Genomic DNA, 19,310 nt, shown 5'->3' with positions numbered 1-19,310 from the left:
AGTTCTGCACTTGTGGGATATGGAAATTCCCAAGCTAGGGGTACAATCAGAGCTGCAGCTGCTGATGCCACATCCGCAGAAACTCAATATCCTTAACTCAATGAGAGAGGCCAGGGATCGAACCCACATCCTCATGGATACTAGTTGGGTTCTTAACCTGCTGAGCCACAATGGGAATTCCCTGGCTTTTTTTCTTTTTCAGATTGAAGCATAGTTGGTTTACAATGTTGTGTTAAATTCTGCTATAAAGTGAAAGCAAAGTGATCGAATTATATCTATACGAATTTTTTTTTTCTTTTTTTTTTTGTCTTTTCTAGGGCTGCACCCGTGTCATAGGGAGGTTCCCAGACTAGGGGTCTAATCAGAGCTACAGCTGCTGGCCTACACCAGAGCCACAGCAACACCAGATCCGAGCCACGTCTGCAACCTATACCACAGCACTCCCTTTTTTCATACGTTTTTCCATTGTATTTATCACAGGATATTGAATGCAGTGCCCTATGCTCTATAGTAGGGCCTTGTTTATTCATCCTGCATGTACTACTTTGCCAACCCACCTGGCTTTGTCAAAAGATTGTCCTACACCATCTGTACGTGCTAATATGAACAAGCTCTTACAGGAAATGCATTTTAAGATTTTGTATATGTTAATAATTTAATTAAAATGTGAAACAAATAACATGTAAATGCTAGTTAGAACAAAGCAAAAAATTTTTTTCTCATTTGCTAGGTTGTAAGCAACAGAAGGGCAGGAACCTTATTGATCTTGCTCAGTGGTCTCTGTGCATTATCTGGTATCATCTGGGAGTTGTTAGAGTTGCAGGCTCTCAGGCTCCACCCTAGATCTATGGGAGCAGAACCTGTATTTTAAGAGATACTCAGGTGGTTCCTCTGCACATGAAAATTTGAGACTCATGCTCCAGATCATTTTTGTGGAAGGCTGGACTTATCTTTATGTTTTGAAAGGTACCGACATTAGTCTTTTCTACAAAATCATCCTTCAGCCTAATTGTGGATGGGTAGAGTTTTCCTATACTGCTCTGATCTTCCCAGAAGGGTGTAGGTTGCCAGGTTACGCAGAAAGAAATGACTGAAATGGGACATATGTGAGTAGCCTAGAGGCTCAGTTTGTTGCAGAGTAAGAACTCACTTTGTTGCTGTGTCCCCTGGACACACGCAGCTGTGTTCTGCTGCAGTCCTTCACTTTAACAATTTCCTTTTAAAGGCTGTTTTCATTTGTTTGTTTTAGATAGATAGGGGATACATATACTAGGAGAAACAAAGCCCCATGTAGCCCTAATAACCAGGAATGTTCCTAATAGCAGAAGTGAGAAAAGGAAACAGTTTCAGGAGTAAATTACTTCTGTTTAAAAATAGCCTTCAGGTTTCCAATCACGGGCAGGATCAAGGTGAAAAGGAGAACCCCATGTGGGAACTTTGCATCTGTAAGCTCTGCCTCAACACCTGCGTGGGGAAGAGTGGAGACGGACTGACCCGGGCAGCCAAGGTGCTGGAGTTGCTCACAGGCCAGACTCCTGTGTTCTCCAAAGCTAGACAGATAAATAGTCAGATCCTTTGGCATCAGGAGAAGCAAAAAGATTGCCATCCACTGCACAGTCCGTGGGGCCGAGGCAAAAGAAATACTTGAGAAAGGTCTAAAGGTGCGAGAGCACGAGTTAAGAAAAAATAACTTCTCGATACTGGAAACTTTGGTTTTGGGATCCAAGAACACATGGATCCGGGGATCAGATACGATCCACACATTGGTATCTATGGCCTGGGCTTCTATGTGGGTGCTGGGTAGGCCAGGTTTCAGCATCGCAGACAAGAAGTGCAGGATAGACAGTCATCAAAACAGTGTGGTACTGGTATCAAAACAGATAGACAGACCAATGGAACAGAATAGAGAACCCGGAAATAAACCCTGACACCTATGGTCAATTAATCTTTGACAAAGGAGGCAAGAACATAAAATGGGAAAAAGAAAGTCTATTCAGCAAGCATTGCTGGGAAACCTGGACAGCTGCATGCAAAGCAATGAAACTAGAACACACCCTCACACCATGCACAAAAATAAACTCAAAATGGCTGAAAGACTTCACTATACGACAGGACACCATCAAACTCCTAGAAGAAAACATAGGCAAAACACTCTCTGACATCAACATCATGAATATTTTCTCAGGTCAGTCTCCCAAAGCAATAGAAATTAGAGCAAAAATAAACCCATGGGACCTCATCAAACTGAAAAGCTTTTGCACAGCAAAGGAAACCCAAAAGAAAACAAAAAGACAACTTACAGAATGGGAGAAAACAGTTTCAAATGATGCAACCGACAAGGGCTTAATCTCTAGAATATATAAACAACTTATACAACCCAACAGCAAAAAAACCAATCAATCAATGGAAAAATGGGCAAAAGACCTGAATAGACATTTCTCCAAAGAAGATATACAGATGGCCAACAAACACATGAAAAAATGCTCAACATCACTGATTATAAGAGAAATGCAAATCAAAACTACCATGAGATATCACCTCACACCAGTCAGAATGGCCATCATTAATAAATCCACAAATAACAAGTGCTGGAGGGGCTGTGGAGAAAAGGGAACCCTCCTGCACTGTTGGTGGCAATGTAAACTGGTACAGCCACTATGGAGAACAGTTTGGAGATACCTTAGAAATCTATACATAGAACTTCCATATGACCCCGCAATCCCACTCTTGGGCATCTATCCGGACAAAACTCTACTTAAAAGAGACGCGTGCACCCGCATGTTCATGGCAGCACTATTCACAATAGCCAGGACATGGAAACAACCCAAATGTCCATCGACAGATGATTGGATTCGGAAGAGGTGGTATATATACACAATGGAATACTACTCAGCCATAAAAAAGAATGACATAATGCCATTTGCAGCAACATGGATGGAACTAGAGAATCTCATCCTGAGTGAAATGAGCCAGAAAGACAAACACAAATACCATATGATATCACTTATAACTGGAATCTAATATCCAGCACAAATGAACATCTCCTCAGAAAAGAAAATCATAGACTTGGAGAAGAGACTTGTGGTTGCCTGATGGGAGGGGGAGAGAGTGGGAGGGATCGGGAGCTTGGCCTTATCAGACACAATTTAGAATAGATTTACAAGGAGATCCTGCTGAATAGCATTGAGAACTTTGTCTAGATACTCATGTTGCAACAGAAGAAAGGATGGGGGAAAAATGTAATTGTAATGTATACATGTAAGGATAACCTGACCCCCTTGCTATACAGTGGGAAAATAAAAAAAAAAATTATAAAAAAAGAAAAAAGTGCAGGATAGGTTGCACTGGGGCCAAACACAGAATCAGCAAAGAGGAGGCCATGCGCTGGTTCTAGCAGAAGTACGATGGGATCATCCTCCCTGGCAAATAAATTCCCATTTCTATCCAAAAAGCTAATAAAAAATTTTCATTGAAATGTAAAAAAAAAATTAAAAATAAAAATAGCTTTCAAGGAGTTTCTGTCGTGGCACAGTGGAAACGAATCTGAATAGGAACCATGAGGTTGTGGGATCGATCCCTGGCCTCACCCAGTGGGTTAAGGATCTGGCATTGCCGTGAGCTGTGGTATAGGTCACTAACGTGGCTCAGATCCTGCATTGCTGTGGCTGTGGTGTAGGCCGGCAGCTGTAGCTCCAATTCAACCCCTAGCTATATGCCACAGACATGGCCCTAAAAAGAAAAGAAAGCAAAAAATAAAATAAAAATAAAAATAGCCTTCAAAAGTATGTTTTCTGGGCAAAGGATTGGTCAAGTCCAACAAAATGTTAACATTTCTTATTATATTTTACCATATTTGCTTTTCTGCCTCTGTCTTTGTCTCCGTCTCTCTCTCTCTATAGATATATATGCATTGGGGTTTTTTTTTTGACGGAACCATTTTATTATTTATTTATTTGTCTTTTGGGGGTGGCACCTGCAGCATATGGAAGTTCCCAGGCTAGAGGTCGAATTGGAGTTGTAGCCGCCGGCCTACACCACAGCCACAGCAATGCCAGAGCTTTAACCCACTAAGAGAGGCCAGGGATTGAACCTGCATTCTCATGGATACTAATCAGATTAGCTTCCGCTGAGCTAGGACGGGGGGAACCCCTGAACCATTTTAAAGTAAGTTACATGTGTTCGTTTCTATGATGTTCATTTCCAAATATTTCCATGTGCATGTCCTAACAGTGTGTTTCTAATGGCCTATGAATGAATCACTGGGGAGCTTGTTAAATTTTAGGTTCCGATTCTTCTGGTCAGAAGAGGTACCTGACTTCTGCTTTTCTAAGAATCTCTCAGGGGATGCAATGCTATGCATTCACCCACTGCACTCTGAGTAGCAAGGTACTAAGCACTAGGATGTTCTCCTAGGTGCCCACAATACCTTAGCTCACTGAAGAAAATACTCATTTCTTATTAGCTAATACACAGTCCATACTCAAATTTTCTCAAATGGATTTTATAGCTCTTCTCCCCCTTAACCAAGATCAAACCAAGTTTAATGCATGGTGTTTATCTCCAATCTCTCTAATCTAGAACAATCCTTCCCTCCACCCTTCTCCCACCCGCCCAGTGACCTTCATTTTTTTTTAATTTTTTCTTTTTATGGCTGCAACTGCAGCCTATGGAAGTTCCTGGGCTAGGGGGTGAATCAAAGCTGAAGCTGCCAGCCTACACCATGGCCACGACAATGCCAGATCTGAGCCATGTCTGTGAGCTACATACACCACAGCTTGTGGCAACTCAAAATCCTGAACCCACTGAGCGAGGCCAAGAATCAAACCCACATCTTCATGGACACTGTGTCAGGTTTTGAACCCACTGAGCCACAATGGGAACTCCCCAGCGACTTTTGAGAGACTAAGAAAATCATTTTATAGACCACTCCGTAATCTGAATTGGTCAGACTCTGGTCCCGGTGTCTAAGCTGTACTTTTATCCCATGCATTTCTTGCCAACAGGAACTCCTATAAACAGGAATTCAGGTGAAATGTGTCTTGCTAGAATATTCCATGGTGATGGTGCTATTGTCTGCTTGCATTCACATGAACATATAATGCAGGTGACCCACCATCAGTGAACCTAACTTTGACCACATGGCTGAGGCAGAGACCGTCAGATCGCTCCTCTCTGAAGTCGTTTTCCCTTTGCAATTAGCATTCATCTGAGGATGCCACTTAGGCATCCTGGGAATATCCTGTCCCCCAGCACTCTCTCACCAGATTATCCTAGCCTGAATTCTTTCATTCAGGGTCACAAAGTGGTGATTTTCTAATCTATTATTCCAGCACTCTCTCACCAGATTATCCTAGCCTGAATTCTTTCATTCAGGGTCACAAAGTGGTGATTTTCTAATCTATTATTCCTTCTACATTTATTAGCTGGCATTTTTCTGTAAAGAAGAGCTTTCTCTCATCAATTGGGGATGAATTCACAGTTCCTCCTTTAAGAAAGGCAGGGTAAATTCCTTCCTTTTATCAAATTTCAGAATAATGTTATATAAGACTCTTCTCCAATAGTAGCAACTGAGGATTTTTCCTTTTTCTTTAAGTATGGGTATGGACATGTTTTTATGTATTCAAGACTTATAATTAATCACGGTTTTTTTGAGGACTGAACTATTTCAGAGTTGGCCAGTGTGAGCCTCTTCAGACAGGCTCCCAAGTCATTATCACATGCCCTCATTACTCGCTGAGGGTTTCCTTAAATGCTGGCACACGACATCCTAACACTTAATCAAAAGTTAAAAGGTAACCTAAAAAGGCCCTGTTGCATGAAATCTTTACATTTTTCATGGGAATAAAAATGGTCTTCACAATTTCCTATGCACAAAGACAAACTTGCCCAGTAGAGTCCAAACTTCCTAATTTGTGACTAAGCACACCAAGTTTTCTTGTACAATGCTCCCTCTTAGCATGGGGCAATGACAAGCCAGGGGACACAGCAACGAAGTGAGATCTTGCTCTGAGCCCCTAGACTACTCACATATGCCCCATTTCAATCACTTCTTTCTACGTAATCTGACAACCTACAACTTTCTGGGAAGATCAGAGCAGACAGAAAAACTCTACCCATCCACAATTAGACTGAAGGATGACTATATATTAGACTGGTATCAGGCACCTTTCAAGACATAAGGATAAGTCCTGCCTTCTACAAAAATGACCTAGAGCATGAGTCGCAAATCTTCATGTGTAAAGGTATCACCTGGGCATCTCATAAAATACAGATTCTGATTCTGTAGGTCTGGGGTGAAGCCTAAGAGTCTACAACTGTCACCAACTCCCAGATGATGACAATGAATGCTGCCAGCCTGTACCCTACACTTAGAGTAGCAAGAGAGTTAGGGGTTCAAAAGCTCGGAGAAAATTTTTGTTCCAAGTTAGAGACTTTGCATTTGGGTTTAAATCTTAATGAGAACATGCATATCCTAAACTGTTGCACATGATTTTTTATCAAAACACTTAACCTGGAGTTTCCGCTGTGGTGCAAGTCTGCTACGCTGGGAGGTAGGTTTGATCCCCAGCCCGCCACAGTGGGTTAAGGATCATAGGTTGAGACTGCAGGAATCTGGTCCCTGACCTGGGAACCCCATATGCTTTGGGGAAGCCAAAAGAGAAAAAACAAAAAAATCAAAAGACCCCCACTACAACTTTTATACTTGCCAAATTTTTTAATCTAATGGTTATGGGAATACATAGAAAATTACTACCCACTTCCATCCATACCTCAAGATTACCAGGTAATAGATGTGACTGCAACTAAAACGTAACATGATTCACATGCATCTCCTCAAGAGCAAACACTGGAATTCCTGTAGTGGCTCAGTAGCTTAGCGGAAAGGAATTTGACTAGCATCCATGAAGATACAGGTTTGATTCCTGGCCTTGCTCAGTGGGTTAAGAATCCAGCATTGCCATGAGCTGTGGTGTCAGTCTCAGATGAGGCTTGGATCTGGCGTTGCTGTGGTTGTGGCATAGGCTGGTGGCTACAGCTCCGATTAGACCGCTAGTCTGGGACCCTCCATATGTGGTGGGTGCAGCTCTAAAAAGACCAAAAAAAGCAAACATTACTCTGGAATATCACTAGCAATGACTCCTAAGATGACAGCAAAATAAAAAAGTGAGAATCCCAGGAAGACCAGGAAAACAATGAAGAAAAAAATAAGTTCCTGGTAGCTTCTCCTCTTCATGACTCTTACAGAAAGAAGTGTCACAATCTGGCCACACAAATTGTGGGAATCAGATTTACCTTGACAGCATTGGCCTTCACCTGAGGGACCTCAGCCATTCTCTGTAGATGCCTTAGCAATGCCTCTTCGGTGAGGTCGTTCTCGGGCATAAAATACTGATAAACGTCATACTGCAACCTCCACCTGGAGTCCTGGCCCGTCTCGATGTCACACGGTGGAGGAGCTGTGCCTCTAAAATCAACCAACAAGACTGAACATCAATCTCTTGGGTCTCATCCATAAAAAGGAACCAAAAGCTTAAACTTTGAAATTCTCCAACAACAACAATTCCAAGTTTGGCATCAAAAGACAAGAGAGGTAGGAGAATTCCCTCATGGTACAGTGGGTTAAGGATCTTGCATTGTCACTGCTGTGGCTTGGGTTGCTGCTGTGGTATGGGTTCAATCTCTGGCCCAGGAACTCTCCATGCCTCTGGCACAGCCAAAAAACAACCAAAAAAAAAAAAAAAAGAAGAAGAAGAAGAAAAGAGAGGCAATCTGTAGTTAAATAACCAGATATGAGTGTCAGTCATGCTGAGTCAATTGCCAGCTTTGCTACTTGTTGGCTGTGTTTATATGGGCAAGTCACTTTCAACAACTCTTAGGGAACCTTTCTGTAAAATAAGAACAGCAGCCCTTCTTCATAAAATTGTTGGTATTAAATGACAAAGAACCTACAGCATTCAGCAGCACTGTGGATTAGGCACAGGGAGCATTCAAATGTTACTCAAGTGTTAGCTATCATTACTATTAAAGCAGCAACTAGGGCAGAGTTTTAATTAAAATAATAAAATCCTTATAAAAACATGAGTGCTACACAGCTCCAGACTGCTTTCTGTATTTAAAATTCTTTACAAAACTAACATGTGCCTCTAGGCTCATAATAAAGACTCAACATCTAGTCCTTTCTAAGAATGGAGAGAAAAAAATATTAACTGTAGATAACAAGTTGGGTATTAGTAACAAGGCTTAAATTATTTCCATTCCAAAAAAATAAATAAGTAAACAATTCGATTTTACTAAAGAGAACTATGGATCTTGAGAGAATTTACTGAATCTATGCAATAGCTAGCCGTGCATGTCCTAAAAGGAGTTTTAGGAGTTGGGAGGCAGAATTACCTTGCATAGCCGAGGTTTGCTGGGGCAAATTTGATAGTTGTTTCAAAGAAATTATACTGTAAGTAAATGTTGGGATCGATATCTAAATCAAACTCCAAATTACAGCCTCCGGGAACAGGATCTGGATGGAAAATAAGGAGGTTCCTAAACACAGAATTCTTATATATTATTCAGGTCATACTCAGAAAGACAGAACCTCACTCTTACAAGTACTTCTAATACAGAGCTAGTTTTGTACAACCTCATGCACTGACGGTAAAGTTAACTAAAGGTTACAGGCTGGGGAACAGGATTTAGCAGACCTTTTCTGTACAGGGTCAGAGAGGAAATATCTCGGACTTCAGGCTTTTTAGACTTTTAGGGACTTGGTCTCTGTAGCAACTATGTAACTCTGCCCTTGGGGCAAGAAAGCAGCCATAGGTAACATATTAGCAAATGGACATGGCTGTGTTCCAATAAGACTTGGAGTACAAAACAGGCAGTGAGGGAGCTCCCATTGTGGCTCAGTGGTAACAAACCTAAGCATCCATGAGGACAGGGGTTCAATCCCTGGCCTCGCTCAGTGGATCAAGGATCTGGCATTGCCATATGAGCTGCAGTGTGGGCTGCAGACGCGGCTTGGATCTGGCATTGCTGTGGCTGCTGCTATAGCTCTGATCGGACCCCTAGCCTGGGAACTTCCATATGCGCAGTTTGCAGCCCTAAAAAGAACGGAAAAAAAAAGAATGGCTCCAGCCACACCCACTGTTCACCATTCTCCAAATACCCTATTCTTCCTCCAAGCCTTCCTCTGCCTAGAATAACCTGTTAAAAGTGTTCGACTAATGTGCTAAGGACCATGTCTTGTCTTTCTGTTTCAGCCTCTCCAAGGGCTCCTTAAATGTTTTCCAAGTGAATAAATGTGTTCTTTTCGGCCAATCATCAAGCTAAGTCTCTGGCTCCCCTGCTGTTAAAACTTTTTTGATCCAATGTATTGTACTTGTAATGAACACTTGGATATGATGACAGTTTTCTCTGAATTTTCATGAACAAGTCCTGCATTCTAGAGAGTAACAAGGAGTCGACAATAGAAAGGTTACCTCTTTCTGAGTAGGAGAGGGGAATGGCCACATTTTGAACAGGCTTAGAGTCTAAGGTCTCCAAGTGCCAAGTACACATACTCTGCTCTGGTCTAAGAATGAAAACCAGTCCTTTGTCAGTTCCTGTTCCCGAGGCATTGGGAAGCAGCATCTGTGATAAGGAAAGAACAGTCACCATGAATCAGGAGTTGAACAGCATATTTAAATTCCAGAGCTGACCAAGTGTGCATGCCCTATTCCAAATCTTCTCAAAACAGAAAGGAATAAAAGCAGACCTTCCTGGGGGTTCCCGTTGTGGTACAACGGAAATGAACCCAACGAGTATCCATGAAGATGTGTGTTCGATCCCTGGCCTTGCTCAGTGGGTCAGGGATGTGGCATTGCTGTGAGCTGTGGGGTAGATCTCAGATGCAGCTCCAATCTGACCTCTAGCCTGAGAATTTCCATTTGCTGCAGGTGTGCCCCCCCCCCGCAAAAAAGCAGACTTTCCTTAGATAATTAAAGAATTCTTTTCACCTCTATTGCATGTGCCCTCACATACTTATGGAGAAACCATTTAAAATATATGTTCTTTGAAATTTTCTATGACATACACTGGCTTATTTTTTTAAATTTAAATCAGGGTCTCCCTTGGCATTCGTGGCAGTAAGGGGCATTTTTAGTCCCTCGCTCCTGGCTTTGAGGGTTGGGACTTGTTGGTCCAGGAACTCTGGGAGCTTAGAAAAAATCTACTGAGTGTGTTTTGCTTTTTGCCTATTCCTTGGTTTTGTCAATTGCCATGCCTGGTAGTGTCTGCAGGTGCCCTGTGGGGCCATACCTGCCTGTGTCCAACCCAGCATCAAGAACCAGGAGGCCTGGCCAGCTGGTCTCCTGCACACTTGGCTTCAGGGCATCCCCCACTGACCAGTTTGAATAAAGAGTGTTTAGATTAGAAAAAAAATATTTAATCAAAAAATAAAAAATATGGGAGTTCCCATTGTGGCTCAGTGGTTAACGAATCCGACTAGGAACCATGAGGTTGCGGGTTTGATCCCTGGCCTTGCTCAGCGGGTTGGGGATCCAGCACTGCCGTGAGCTGTGGTGTAGGTCAAAGATGTGGCTCAGATCTGGCATTGCTGTGGTTGTGGTGTAGGCCGGCAGCTACAGCTCCGATTTGACCCCTAGCGTGGGAACTTCCATATGCCGTGGGAGCGGCCCTGGAAAAGGCAAAAAAGACAATAAATAAATAAATAAATAAATAATATACCCTTTGATCAGGAATAGCAGATACAAAGTAAAATTCCCAAACTTCTCAATCCCTCAATTAGGATTTACTATGTTAAATACTAAGGCTACTGAGTTAAACTGTGTGAATGACAAAACTAAAACCAGGAGTTCCCATTGTGGCTCAGCAGGTTAAGAACCTGACAGCGTTCATGAAGACGCGGGTTTGATCCCTGGCCTCGCTCAATGGGTTAAGGATCTACCATTGCCGCAAGCTGCTGTGTAGGTTGTGAAGTGGCTTAGGTATAGGCTGGCAGCTGCAGCTCTGATTCAACCCCTAGCCTGGGAACTTCCACATGCCACAGGTATGGCCATGAAAGCAAAAGACAAAACTAAACTAAAACCATTTGGTAACAAGTCTGATGTCCTTTATTCAAGGGAAAACAACTCGTGATTTGAGGGAAGACAGTACCTCACTAATTGCAGAGTCCTATTTCCAAGGGATTTGGGGCATGAACTAGTTTTGCAGAGCATTCGAAGGGCATATGATTGGTTAGGTCAGGGACTTCCTTAGAAGGCAAGTGGGTCCTGTTTTCTAGGATAAGGTGACTAGTTAAGGGGGACTGGAGGATTGTCACTGGTGTAGGTGGGGTTTCCTTGACAGAAGTTCCCTGTAAATACAGGTTGACTTAGGTTTAGATCTGTGACCTGGGCCAAGCCACTGGGGGGCCCTCCATGTGTGGTCTCAATATACAAATGAACTTGACCACTACCAAGACAAAAACATGAGCTCTGCCCACCAAAATTCAGTTTGGGGAAAGCTGTTGTTTTTTTAATTGAATTGTGATTGACATAAACTACACATGAAGTACACTAATAAGGGTTGATATAGGTAGACCTCTGTGACACTATCACCACGACCAAGGTAGTAAACATACAGGTCACCTTCTTTGTGCCCCATTCTAACCCATCCTTATACCCCTCCACTCTCCCATCCCCAGCCCCCATCTGGTGGTAGAGCTTTTTGTTTTCCTTTCTTTCCTTTTTTTTTTTTAATTTTTTTTTAATTAGGGCCACACCTGCAGCATATGGAAGTCCCTAAGCTAGAGGTCGAATAGGAGCTACAGCTGCCAGCCTACACTACAGCCGCAGCCAACACCAGATCCTTAACCACTGAGTGGAGCCAGGGATTGAACCCAAATCTTCATGGATACCAGTTGGGTCTGTTACTGCTGAGCCACAACAGGAACTCCTGGGAAAGCTCTTTGAATAACAAAGTGCTAAGTTAAGAGGTTGCAGATTCAGAAATGTTTTTCCTTTTTTTCTTTTTAGGGCCGCACCTACGGCATATGGAGGTTCCCAGACTAGAGGTCGAATCAGAGCTGTGGCTGCCAGCCTACACCACAGCCACAGAAACACCAGATCTGAGCCTCGTGCTACCTACACCAGAGCCCACGGCAACACCAGATCCTTAACCCACTGTTGGAGGCCAGGGTTAAATCTGCTTCCTCATGGATACTAGTCAGATTCGTTTCCACTGAGCCACAACGGGAACTCCTAGAAATGTTTTGTTAAAGCTAAGGAAAGAGGAAGAAAAAAGTGCCAAATACTAATTCGACAGTTGGAAATGGTTTTTACGGAAGTACTGCTTTGTACTTACCTCGGAAAAAGAAATTGTTGTATTCTGATACTGTGAGTGTAACTGGAAAATAAGAAAAGTCACATTGCTGGAAATATGACGCAAAATAGCTTCCTCTGGAAAGGGCCTGTTGAGCTTGAAGTATCTAAATTTCCCCACTGAAAATTCAAGAAGACCTACAATGGGAGAAATGTTTCATTGTAATATTTGTACCTCTAATATCAATTTGTAGCAATTACAAACTTAGACAACAATTTTCCAACACCTTTCCACGTGTCTTCCTTGCCTCCATGGTCTGGTTGGGTTTCACTCCCTTAGTCTGTGTGTCTTTCTCCCAGCTGCTCACCAGTTCTTTCCTTTTCGAAGCTAATTTTCAAGAAATCCACTAACTAGGCTGCTTTTACTTCTATGTGTTTCTGGGTTCCCATCTCCCCCCCTGCCCTACAGTCAGTGTGTCTTTGCATAAACAGCAGAGGAGCTCACAAGCATTACATAAGCAGTCTTGGGGGTTCAAGCCTAAAAATAGAAAAAAAAATTTCAACTTAATATAGATGAAGAAAAAGAGTTGATGAGGTAAAGATTATACACACCAGAGTCCCACAGTGGCACGATCTGTTTTATTTTAGAAGGAAATTAGAGCCAGTGGGAGCAAAAAGAAAACAGTCCTAATTCCTTCAGTCCAGACAGTCCTAATTCCTTCTTATGTACATTTCCTAAGAAGGGTAATTTTTTCAACACTTGTTGTTAACACAAGTATCCCATCTGGACAATTTAAAAAGAAAAAAAAAAAAAAAAAAGACTATCAAGAAAGCCAAACAGAACATACAAACATTGCAAGAACTCTCTAGATTTTCCCCAAACTCCATGATGTTATTACATTTTCTTCATAATTTAATATTTTAATTCCTGATAGGAAAAGAGGTTATTTGTGGTTATAATTTAATCTCTAAAAATTCAGAGAAAGAATTTTTTATTAAAGTATAGTTGATTTACAATGTTGTGCCAATTTCTGCTGTTTGGCATAGTGACCCAGTCATACATACATATATGTTCTTTTTCTCATAATATCTTCCATCATGTTCTATCCCAAGAGATTGGATATAGTTCCCTGTGCTATACAGTAGGACTTCATTGCTTATCCATTCTAAACGTAACAGATAAAATTTTAATAGTTGTAGCAATAACAACTAAAGTCAATGCATTCCTTATTTATAGAACTGGGATGACATTTCACCTTTTATGTGGAACCAAACTCCAGCCTGAATAGAGATAAAAATACTAGGGAGTAGCAAGTATCTACAGATATCTGGACAATGCGAGGAGTTTCCTGGTTTGTTTTTTAAAGGGGAAAAAAGAAAAACACTTTAATATTTCCCAGGCCTTCCCATCATAATTACTTTATTAGAAAATCAAATTATACATAAAATTAAGTGGACCTCAGTAAATGGCACTAAAAACATTTCAGATATTGCACTTATGCATTATTTTGGCCATGCCCTCAGCATGTAGAAGTTCTGGGGCCAGAGATTCGACCACACCATCTCTCTCACAATATCAGTGACAACACCAGATCCATAACCTGCTGAGCCACCAGGGAACACCTATTGCACTTTAATTTTGGTGCCTCCATCTTCCATCATCCAAGTCTTAAAAACTATTCATAAATCCTAGTCTGTCAAACTAAGAGCAGTATCTTTTTCCTAGGAATGAATTGGCTTTCCATCTCCTAACCATCCAAAACACTCAGTTCATTTACTAGCGTGCCTTTCCCAGTTACATTTTCAGTTTTCCTTTTTTTTCAGTTCCTTCCCATCCCATTTTTTCTATTTGGCAAATATTTACTTTAGTACTTATGGAGTAGTCAGTCACTCTGCCTATCAGGTACTATAACCAAAGGCTGATATGAGTAAATTCACAAAGGTTAGTATCAATTAACACTTAAATTTGCCCTTAAGCTTATTTTAGAAACTATTTTGATAATCTTTATGTCTATCTCCCATTACACGGGCCTTGAATCAAAATATTACCTAGAACGTTTATAGGCCCTGGAAGAGACTGAAGCTGTCAACTTGGTGAAGTCTTGGTTTTCTTAACCTTTCCTTAATCTGTTATACAAGGGTGAGGATAAATCACAACTCAGAAACACTTGGAGAAGCAAAACATTCTGTGACAGTAAGATAGTACTAGTAAGGAGGAATTCCCCTTGGGTTCACAGAATGACTACTCAATGTTGTCTCTGCAATGGCTCTGGTTCAATCCCTGGCCCGGGAACTTCCATATGGCGTGGGTGTGGCCACGTGTTTAAAAAAAAAAAGAAGAAGAAGACCATAAAACCATAGGACCATAAAAATGAAAATAGATTACTAAATAACAGGTAACTTAACAAAATAAGTAGGAGCAATACAAGTAGGTATTCCTGGGAGTGTATGGTGAGCGATTTTTCTTTTCTTTACACATATCATTGTTTTTTTCAAACTTCTATAATGATTATCAGGTGGTCTTACCAGGGAAAAAAATGCACAATTTGAAAAAAACCTCCTTTCATGGCACTAAAAAGATAGGTTCTACCTTTAATCTGAAATTTATAGGAGTTCCCATCGTGGTGCAGTGGAGGAGAATCTGACTAGGAACCATGGGGTTACGGGTTTGATCTCTGGCCTTACTCAGTAGGTTGAGGATCTGGCGTTGCTGTGGCTGTGGTGTAGGTCAGCAGCTGCAGCTCAGATTTGACCCCTAGCTTGGGAACCTCCATATGCTGCAGGTGTGGCCCTAAAAAGCAGAAAAATAAAAAATAAAAAATAAAATGAAATTTATAAAAGAAGACACACCTAATCTAGACAAAATGACATTCTCAACATTCTGTCACCTGTTTTGTTTTTCCTTAAAATGGAAATTTTTTCCAGATCATATATAAGCCATATTTTGAAAAGGCATGAAATGCAGAGAAAGTTAATTCCTCCTGCAAGTACCCTGTGGAGAAATAATCACTATTAACTGTTTGGTATACATTTTTCAGGATTGAGACAGATATCAGCATGAAGAAAGACACAAATATGTTTGGTATAGCCCATTTAATAGATCCACATCAACAAAGATAATTCTAGCCTTGCCATTTTAAAAGCTATGTAATATTTTGTTCTATGTAACTATGATTATTCAACCAATCCCCTATTGAACAGATAGGCTGTTACCATTCTAGTATGAATAAGAAATAAAAGAGTTCTATTTTGTGAGAGAGTACTCTCAAAAAAATACACACACACACACACACACACACACACACGTGTGTGTGTATACACCAGGCAATAAACTGATTTGAGAAGGTTTTTGCTGTGACAGGAGAGCAGATCACGTTTGCTTTTAAAGGGTTAAAATAACTAAAAAGTTCTTTTTCTCACTAAGGAAATCAGAAATGAAAACAAACAGCTTATATGAGAATATGTAATGATCAAGACCAAAACAGTAAGTTACTGTCCCTGCTTCTGACTTCAAGAATACCTGGCGTTTCAGAAACAGAACGTTCATCTATTACTTCCCAGATTTCTCAAAGCTACCAAAAGGAAGACGATGCCTCACTAACTCTCTCTCCCCAGTCAAATGCCTGTGGCAAGAACCAGGCAAAAGGGGAAAGATACTATACGTTATTTAATAACATAATAAAGATAATGAAGGGGAAAGACATTACATGTTATTTAAAAAACTGGACACCTGGCAAAATAAGTAGGAGTATTAAAAGCAAGAACCTCTGGAATGTAATTTTATTTTTTATTTAAGTGTAGCTGATTTACAATGTTGTGTTCATTTCTGCTGTACAGCAAAATAACTCAGTTACATGCATATTATATTCTTTTTCATTTCTTTTCCATTATGGTTTATCCCAAGATATTGAATATAGTTCCCTATACTAAAGGGCTTTCTAGCTTATCCAGCCTATATGTAAGTGTTTGCATCTGCTAATCCCGAACTCCCAATCCATCCCTCCTTCATGCTCCCTCCCCCTGGGCAACCATAAGTCTGTTCTCTAGGTCTGTGAGTCTGTTTTGTAGATAGGTTCATTTGTGCCATATTATAAATTCCACATATAAGTGATCTCATATGGCATTTGTCTTTCTCTGTCTGACTTACTTCACTTAGTACGATAATCTCTAGGTCCATTCATGTAGCTATAAATGGCATTAACTCTTTTTTATGGCTGAGTGATGTTCTAGTATATATACTCATACACTTATATACATACACCACATCTTCTTTATCCATTCATCTGTCTATTGATTGACATTTACACTGCTTTCATGTTTTGGCTATAGGGAATAGTACTGCCATGAATATTGGGGTGCATGCATCTTTTTGAATTAGTTTTGTCCAGATATATGCCCAGCAGTGGGACTGCTGGATCATATGGCAACTCTTTTTTTAGTTTTTTGAGGAATCACCATACTGTTTTCCATAGCGGCAGCACCAATTTACATTTCTGGAGGGTTTTTGTTGTTGTTGTTGCACCTGAGCCACGTGGAAGTTCCCAGTCCAGGGATCCAACCAGCACCACAGGTGTGGCCGGTGCCATAGCTTTGGCAACGCCAGATCCTTAACCTGCTATGCCACCAGGGAACTGTCCTCTGGGGTGTATTTGTTAACATTTGCTTTATTTTTTTAATTTTAATTTTTTAATAATCACATCTGCAGCACATGGAATTTCCTGGGCCAGGGATTGAATCCGAGTCACTGCTGTAATCTATCAGCTCCTTTAACTGACTACGCCAGGCCAAGGAAGAATCTGTACCTCTTCAGCAACCAGAGCTGCTGCAGTCAGATTCTTATCCCACTGTGTCACAGCAGGAACTCCTGGGGTGTATTTTAAATAACTTTTTCTTTTCTTTACACATTTCTTTATTTTTCACATTTTCTCTACAGCTCCTGAGGTGTCCTTATTAGAAATTCAATACAGTGGTCATCCACCTTGGCTGTGCATAACAATTATCTGAAGGTGCTTTTTAAAAAATATTGTTGGAGTTCCCACTGTGGCTCAGTGGAAACGAATCTGACTAGCATCCATGAGGATGCAGGTTCCATCCCTGGGCTTGCTCCAGTGGGTTAAGGATCCGACATTGCTGTGAGCTGTGGTGTAGGTGGCAGACACTGCTCAGATCCTGCGCTGCTGTGACTGTAGTGTAGGCTGGCAGATATAGCTCCGATTCAACCCCTAGCCCGGGAACACTCATATGCCGTGGGTGCAGCGCTGGAAAAAAAAAAAGACTAAATAAAAAAATAAATAAATACTATTGTTGCCTGGACCCATCACCAGATCAGCTACATCAAAATCCCTGGGGTGAGAGCCCAAGTATCAATTTTAAAACAAATATTTACTAAAATAACATGAATATGGAGAAGTACACAAAGTTGACACTACCAGGTCAAGAAACAGCATTCCAGCATCTCTGAGGTCCCCTGGGGGCCCCTTCCAATCACTACCTCTTCCTTTCTCCCCAGAGGTAACCACGATCCTAACTTCCTTTTAGGGCCACACCCGTGGCATGTGGAAGTTCCCAGGCTAGGGGTCAGATCGAAGCTAAAGCTGCTGGCCTATGCCACAGCAACCTGGGACCCGAGCCGTGTCTGCAACCTACACCACAGCTCACAGCCACTCCGGATCCTTAACCCACTGAGCGAGGCCAGGGATCAGACCCGCATCCTTATGATTCCTAGTTGGGTTCATTAACCATTGAGCCACGAAGAGGACGTCCTCTAACTTGATCTTTTTTTGGCCACCTGTGGCATATGGTGTTTCTGGGCCAGGGACCAGACCCAAGCTGCAGGTATAGCCACAACGGGTTCTTTAACCTGCTGTGCCAGGCTGGGGATTGACTCTGTGTCCAGGCGCTGCAGAGAGGCCACCAGTCCCACTGCACCACAGCAGGAATTCCCCATGATCCTAACTTCTGACACTATAAACAGGCTGCTGCTGCTGCTTTTTTTTTTTTTGAAAATTAATTCAATGAAATCATACAGCACGAATTCTTTCCTGTCTAGCTTTTTAAAAATCAACATTATTTTTGTCAGATTCATCCTGCTGCTATAGCAACCATTATTCATTTACTTTCATTACTGTATACTTCATGAAATAAATATACCACAATTTATCTATTTTATGGCTAAGGAACATTTGGGTTATTTCCAGCTTGGAGTTATTATGAATAACTCCATACAGACATTTTTTGGTACATGTCTGTTGGTGCATGTGTACACATTCCTATTGGGTAGAATAAGTAAAATTATCAGGTAACCAGGTTTACTTATGTTCAATTTTAGTAAATCCTCCTAAACAGTTATCCAATATGGTTTTGCTAATTTCCACCCCTAGCAACTTGTGAGAAAGTATTTCAGTTACCCAACAGTCTCACCATCACCTGGTAAGAACATTTGGTTTTACTTATTGGCTATTTAAATATCCTCTTTGTAAAAGAATTTGTTCAAGTCTTCTGCCCATTTTAAAAACTGGATTATCTGTCCTTACTGAATTTTAGGAATTCTTTAGGCATCACTGATATGAGTATTCAGTCATATATGTGTTACAAATATCTTCTCCCACTCTTACAACTTGTCTTTTTACTCTCCTGTTACCTTTAGATTAACAGAAATTTTAATTTTAATTTAGTCCCAATTTCTCAAATTTTTCCTTTATGATTTTAAAGAATTCTTCCCCAACATGGTATAAGATCATGAAGATACATCCACCATGTTAACTTCTAGAACGCTGTTCTACCTTTCACATTACAGTCCAAAATCCACCTGAGGGAGTTCCCGCTATGGCACAGTGGGTTAAGGATCCAGTGTTGCCATAGCTGTGGGGTAGGTTGCAGCTGTGGCTTGGAGTCAATCTTTGGTCCATATGCCTGGGTGTGGCCACAAAAAAAAAAAAAAGAAAGGAATCAACCAGAAACTGACCTTTATGTATGGTGAGAGGCAGGAGGGTCAAGGTTCATGTTCCCATATGAATGTCC

At 41.2% G+C, this 19,310-nt stretch overlaps 1 protein-coding gene and 1 pseudogene across 3 annotated transcripts in view; one reads left to right on the top strand and one right to left on the bottom strand.

Annotated features, from left to right (window-relative positions):
• The window catches only part of TM7SF3 (transmembrane 7 superfamily member 3), a 43,157-nt gene that overhangs the window by 18,961 nt on the left and 4,886 nt on the right, over positions 1-19,310 (bottom strand). For all 3 annotated transcript variants that reach the window (XR_014803685.1, XR_014803686.1, XM_001925025.8), the window contains exons 2-5: positions 12,334-12,488; positions 9,471-9,621; positions 8,392-8,512; positions 7,294-7,465 (exon numbers count right to left, since the gene is read on the bottom strand). Coding sequence is in view for 1 of the 3 variants with exons in the window: in XM_001925025.8 (XP_001925060.3) it covers positions 7,294-7,465; positions 8,392-8,512; positions 9,471-9,621; positions 12,334-12,488 (599 nt within the window). In the remaining 2 variants the exon portion in view is untranslated. The remainder of the gene's footprint in view (positions 1-7,293; positions 7,466-8,391; positions 8,513-9,470; positions 9,622-12,333; positions 12,489-19,310) is intronic.
• Positions 1,310-5,122, top strand: LOC102161181 (large ribosomal subunit protein uL5 pseudogene; annotated as a pseudogene).

This window comes from Sus scrofa, chromosome 5, assembly GCF_054392235.1.
Source record: "Sus scrofa isolate SSC_HxYL_T2T_F1_AM1 chromosome 5, Sscrofa_HxYL_maternal_Yorkshire_Landrace_v2.0, whole genome shotgun sequence".
In the NCBI taxonomy this organism is placed as follows: domain Eukaryota; kingdom Metazoa; phylum Chordata; class Mammalia; order Artiodactyla; family Suidae; genus Sus; species Sus scrofa.
This window is presented reverse-complemented; position numbering and strand designations above follow the sequence as displayed.